Source organism: Ovis aries, chromosome X (genome assembly GCF_016772045.2).
Source record: "Ovis aries strain OAR_USU_Benz2616 breed Rambouillet chromosome X, ARS-UI_Ramb_v3.0, whole genome shotgun sequence".
In the NCBI taxonomy this organism is placed as follows: Eukaryota; Metazoa; Chordata; class Mammalia; order Artiodactyla; family Bovidae; genus Ovis; species Ovis aries.
This window is the reverse complement of record NC_056080.1, coordinates 108,275,144-108,281,382: the sequence shown is the minus strand read 5'-3', so window position 1 is coordinate 108,281,382 and position 6,239 is coordinate 108,275,144. Positions and strand designations below refer to the sequence as shown.

Sequence of the window (6,239 nt, the reverse complement as noted above, 5' to 3'; positions counted from 1 at the left end):
CCAGAAAAGTCTTGCCTGCACTTTTGTGAGGCCACTTTCCTGCTCTTTGCCACTACTCATTTGTGTCATCTGGGACCAACGAGATGAGCTGTTGGCAAATCAAGTCCATCCACATAAATCTCTTTGATCTTGCCCCCAGAACTACAGAAATATCTGGATGCTATTTCAACTGCGTTTATGCAAAGGCCACACGACATAAGAGACAAAGAAATCACTCCAGATATAATTTGTATCCCAAAGTTGGCTCTCTCCTGTTATCTAACCAAACTCACCAAATCAGATTATAAGGTATGCACCAGATATTAACATATAACTCTAGCTTCTAACACATATCAGAAAATAACTATTTGTTTAATGAATTAAATGAAATTCAACAAATTTGCTATCATCTATACAACTTAACACTTCATCCTTCAACTCTTTGAATTCCTTGCCCCAACAGAGAATTTAAATCCTAACAAAATTCTTTTGCCCTCCTTCTCTCCAAAGTGCCAAAGCATCTCTTCTTCCCTGATTTTTCTCTCTTCTCAGATCCAGCCAGTGTGGGGTCTCACCATGGTATGGGTCAGATAGAAATGAGGATTATGTCTTAGGCTCTTGGAAGATCTAACGGGATAGGTTCAGAATCTTCAGAAGAAGCAAATTCTGTAGGGCTCAGAGACATAAAAACAGACTCTCACCTGTAAAACTTAAAAAACCAAAACAAGAAGCAAACATGAGCTTTGCAGTAGTTAACAAATAAACAATAGCATTTTCAAGGAACAGCAGGGTTCCTAAAATTCAATATAGCTTATAACTAAAAACGCATGGTTGTTTCCAGCCAAAGACATGGCATTTTCTGGAAAACAAGATTACTAAGAAAACCAAAGGACTTTCCTTGTGGTCCAATAGTTATGAATCCACCTGCCATTGCAGGGGACACAGGTTCCAGCCCTGGTCTGGGAAGATCCCACATTATACAACTAAGCCCATGCACTACAACTACTGAGCCTGAGAGCTCTAGAGCCTGGGCTCTGAAACAAGAGAAGCCACCATCATGAGAAGCCCACACAACGCAAAGAAGAATAGATCCCACTGGCTGCAACAAGATAGCCCGCGAGTAGCAATGAAGACCCAGCATGGCCAGCCATAAATAAATAAATATATATATATATATATATATATTTTTTTTTTAAAGAAAGAAACAAAACAGAAAAGAGTGAAAAAGGAAAAATGAAAGTCTTGACTTCAGCTTCTCTGGAATGTCAGTCAATCAGTATCAACCATGTAGAATTCAGTACCTGGGAATGTAAATTCAATTAGGAGAAATTCCTTAGAGTATGATACTCAAAAGCCATCCATCTTTCTTCAAGTAATGAAAAGCATATATGTATGTATTAATGTGTGGGCTTCCCAGGTGGCACTAATGATAAAGAATCCATCTGCCAATGCAGGAGACATAAGAAGCTTGGGTTCAATCCCTGGATCAGGAAGATCCCCTGGAGGAGGGCCCACTCCAGTATTCTTGCCCAGAGAATCCCATGGACAGAGGAGCCTGGCAGGCTACAGTCCATAGGGTCACAAAGATTCGGACATGACTGAAGACACTGAGCACACACATTATTTACGTGTATATGTATACCCACAATGATAAAAAGTTGTTATTTAGGTAATGGGATAATGAATTACTTTAATTTTTTATATCATAATTTTGGTTTCACATTTTCTGTAAAGTAAATGAGTACTTTCTTATCAAAAGAGTATGGGTTCTTAGGAAATTGGTTTTTCTTTGGAGTGTTTCCATTCTCACTTACCTTCCTGAAATTAGTGAGTTTGTCCTGAGTCCGGGCCTCCACTCTCAACTGCCCTGCAGACTTTCCTGAATTTATAGCAGGACTTGCACCATGGAAATTTTATCACTTTAACACCATGAGCACTTCCAATTCACTGAACTGCAACCTGAGGCAGACTTCTCCTTGTGGTACAATTCTGAGGCTTTTTCCCCTTTTGGTTTCTCGGTCTTCTGCCCCTGAGGCTGTTGTTTCTTTGGGTTTTCTCTCCCATCATGGCTCCAGCTGTCCCCTTGGGCAGTAGCCTGAGGCCTCTCTGGACCTCCTTCCTGGCTCTGGCTTCTGCTGACTCCCAGGTGGTCAGTCCCCTGGGGTCTCTCTGGATCTTCTTGCTTGTGACTTCTATTGTACTCCAGAGGGAGAATCCTCCGGAATCTCTCTAGATCTCTCTCCTGATTCTGGTTTCTGTTGTCCCCTAGGGGAACAGTCCCCTGGGATCTTCTGGGAACTTCTTCCCCGCTGTGGCTCCCACTAGTCCCCAGAGGGATCATCTGCTGGGGTCTCTCTGTACCTTCTTCTTGGCTGTGGCTCCAGCTATCCCCAAGGGGGACCATCTCCTGTGACCTTGCTTGATCTTCTTCCTGGTTGTGGCTCCCATTGGTCCCCTGAAGGATCATCCCCTGGAGTCTCTCTGGACCTTCTTCTTGGCTGTGGCTCCAGCTATCCCCAAGGGGGACCATCTCCTGTGACCTTGCTTGAGCCTCATCCTGGCTCTGGCTCCCATTGGTCCCCTGAGGGATCATCCCCTGGGGTGTCTCTGGACCTTCTTCTTGGCTGTGGCTCCAGCTATCCCCAAGGGGGACCATCTCCTGTGACCTTTCTTGACCTTCTTCCTGGCTCCCACTGGTCCCCAGAGGGATCATCCGCTGGGATCTCTCTGGACCTTCTTCTTGGCTGAGGCTCCAGCCACCTCCAAGGGGAACCATTTCCTGTGACTTCTCTTGACCTTCTTCCTGGCTGTGGCTCCCACTGATCCCCAGAGGGATCATCCCCTGGGGTGTCTCTGGACCTTTTTCTTGGCTGTGGCTCCAGCTATCCCTAAGAGGAACCATCTCTTGTGACCTCTCTTGACCTTCATCTTGGCTGTGGCTCCCATTGGTCCCCTGAGGGATCATCCCGTGGAGTCTCTCTGGACCTTCTTCTTGGCTGTGGCTCCAGCTATCCCCAAAGGGTACCATCTCCTGCGATCTCTCTTGACCTTCTTCCTGGCTCTGGCTCCCACTGGTCCCCAGAGGGATCATCCCCTGGGGTCTCTCTGGACTTTCTTCTTGGCTGTGGCTCCAGCTATCCCCAAGGGGGACCATCTCCTGTGACCTCTCCTGAACTTCTTGGTTAAGACTTCTGATATCCCCTAAAGGGACTGTACCCTGCAGGATCTCATGACCTTCTCCCTGGCTGTAGCTCTTCTCGTTGCCCGGGGGGGCCATCTTCTCTTGAAAGCCCACTTCAACCAGTGGGCCAGGTAGATTTATTCCCTGAGAAGGCATCTGAAATGGGACTACTGCAGCTTCTGCTTCTGCTGGTGGTACAGGTGGCAAGAATGCCGATCCCATGGGTAATGGTGCATGGTATGGAAATGGATACAGCCTCGGCATTGGCATAGGGGGTTGCATGGCCTGGAACCAGGGACTTGGTGGTCCTGGCACATAAACAGCAGCTGCCTCAAAATAAGGCCTGCCATGCAACCCCATAGCCACCTGCTGCTCCACGCTCATGGGCTGTGCTACTGCCCCAAATTGCTCGGCTTGAGGCCCAGGCCCCATCTCTTGGGCCAATGGGGGGACCTGGAGCAGCCACCCACGAAGCACATCACACTCCTTCAGCACCTGCTGCAGTGAGGCCCGGGTGAAGCACAACTGTGCAACGATCTCCTCCCGCTCCTCACGCACACACTGCAGCTCGGAGGCCAGGGCCCAGGAAGTCTCCTCGCACTTCTCTACCTGCTCCTGCAGCCACCGGATCTGACACTCCTGCCGCTCCTGCTGTCTCATGCCCAAACGCACGCTCAAGGCCAGTGCGCTCCAGGCACAGGCCCTTCTTGATGGCGTGCGGCACCTGTGGGTTAGCTATGACAACTCGCAGCCGATCCTCTACCTCATTCCAGGGTCGCGAGCGGAAGGCCATGTAGAAATCAGGGTCGCCTCCATTCATGAGGACCTCACTGTTTATGAAACTTATTACATCGTTGTGTCAAAAGCCACTGCTGTAGTCCCCAAAGTTCACCGCCATGGCTGCCGAGGCCTAGTCAACCAACCACCTCACTGAGGAAGACACCACTTCCCGGCAGCCATGGCAGCCAAAGCTGCGGCTGCTACCAAGTCCACCCTTCACCTGCCGGGTCAGTCCTCCTTCAGTCCTAGCCCAGCCTTGGCCTTCCTCTCTCAGAGGCTCCCGTTTTCCTCACAGAGAGTAAAGCAGGTTTCCTCACGACGCCAACTTCAGTTTGGCAGTTGACGGCAAGACACGTCACAGGCGAGACACGTCACAGTCGTGCTGAGCCACCTGCAAGGCCTGCTGGGATCTGCCTCCCAGCAAGCGCCCACTCTACAGGGTGAGCGGACCAGAAGCTGCACTGGGCACCACAGTGAGCCTCTAGAAGGCTTTATTGTTAGAACTTCGGAAGGACAATACCCACCATGGTGGAATGAATCTCTAACTGGTTGGAGCTGCATCAGTTCAGTTCAGTTCAGTCGCTCAGTTGTGTTTGACTCTTTGCGACCCCATGAATCGCAGCACGCCAGGCCTCCCTGTCCATCACCAACTCCCGGAGTTCACTCAGACTCACGTCCATCGAGTCAGTGATGCCATCCAGCCATCTCATCCTCTGTCGTCCCCTTCTCCTCCTGCCCCCAGTCCCTCCCAGCATCAGAGTCTTTTCCAAGGTGGGTGCAGTTCTACTTTTGTCTCACCTTCCTCTCCCATAGTTCTTAGATACACTTCAGACCTTTAATGCAGTCGGTCCCGCAGTTGGCACATTTCCCTCAGCATTCTGAATAGACGAACTTAGAATCCCTGTCTGGAGAAGGAAATGGCAACCCACTCCAGTATCCTTGCCTAGAGAATCCTGTGGACAGAAGAGCCTGGTGGGCTGCTGTCCATAGGGTTGCACAGTGTCAGACACAACTGAAGTGACTTAGAACGCATGCATGCATTGGAGAAGGAAATGGCAACCCACTCCAGTATTCTTGCCTGGAGAATCCCAGGGACAGAGGAACCTGGTGGGGTGCCATCTATGGGGTTGCACAGAGTCAGACATGACTGAAGCGACTTAGCAGCAGCAGCAGCAGCAGCAGCAGAATCTCTGTCATCAAGAAAATCTTGTGATTGAGCAATGAATTTTTCTGAACTCGCCCTGTAAGTTCACTGTCATGTTTACCTGATCAACCCTGTTTACCAAGGGTGTCTCTCTTATTTTAATCTAAATGCTCTCACGACCTGTGTTTTCCCTACAGAAAATGCTAAGGAGTTATGCAGGCAGCCCCAAAAGGAAACTGGAATCCACAAAAAAACAAAGCACACGCTGACGGTAACTATGGGCTTCCCTGGTGGCTCAGACAATAAAGAATCAGCCTGCAATGTCGGAGACCCAGGTTCAATCCCTGGGTCAGGAAGATCCCCTGGAAAAGAGAATGGCAACCCACTCCAGTATTCTTGCCTGGAGAATTCCATGGACAGAGGAGCCTGGCAACCTACAGCCCATAGGGTTGCGTTGGAGAGAACTGAGCGACTAACGCTTTCACTTTCAAAGGTAACTACATGCGTGCTAAGTCGCTTTAGTTGTGTCTGACTCTTTGCGACCCTATGGACTATAGCCCACTAGGCTCCTCTGTCTATGGGATTCTCCAGGGGAGAATACTGGAGTGGATTGCCATGCCCTCCTCCAGGGGATCTTCCCCGACCCAGTGATCGAACCTGTGTATCCTGGGGCTCCAGCACTACAGGCTGATTTTTTACAGGAAGCCCAACTACATACTAAATAAATACAAAAGACAGTGTTACTGTATTTTGTGATTCCTCTTTTTTAATATAGGATTTAAAAGATGACTATATAAAACAATATAAATCTGTCTTCATGGTACACAATGTATGAAGGTGTAATTTGTGTCAGTAACAACATAAAGGGGGTGGAGCTATATAGGAGCAATGATTTTGTACATTGTTGAAATTAAGTTTGTATTAACCCAAAATATACTGTTACAAATTAACATGTTAATTGTAATTCCAAGAGCAGCCACTACGAAAATAGCTTTAAAAATATACAGAAAAAGAAATAAGCAGGAAATCAAAGTGGTAAACTACAAAAAGAAAGAAAGAAAAAAGAAATCAGTGAAATACAAAAAAAAGTAGTAATGGAGGAATAAGAAGTGATATAAGACATTTTAGAAGGCAAATAGCAAAATATCAGAAGTC

General features: G+C 48.0%; 1 protein-coding gene across 1 annotated transcript; it reads right to left on the bottom strand.

Annotated features, from left to right (window-relative positions):
* Window positions 1-1,803: 1,803 nt before the first annotated feature.
* TEX13D (TEX13 family member D) lies at window positions 1,804-4,058 on the bottom strand. Its single transcript, XM_015104741.2, is given in 3 exon segments — window positions 1,804-1,902; window positions 1,904-3,865; window positions 3,867-4,058. Coding segments are annotated over 3 exon segments (2,253 nt in total).
* Window positions 4,059-6,239: the final 2,181 nt, after the last annotated feature.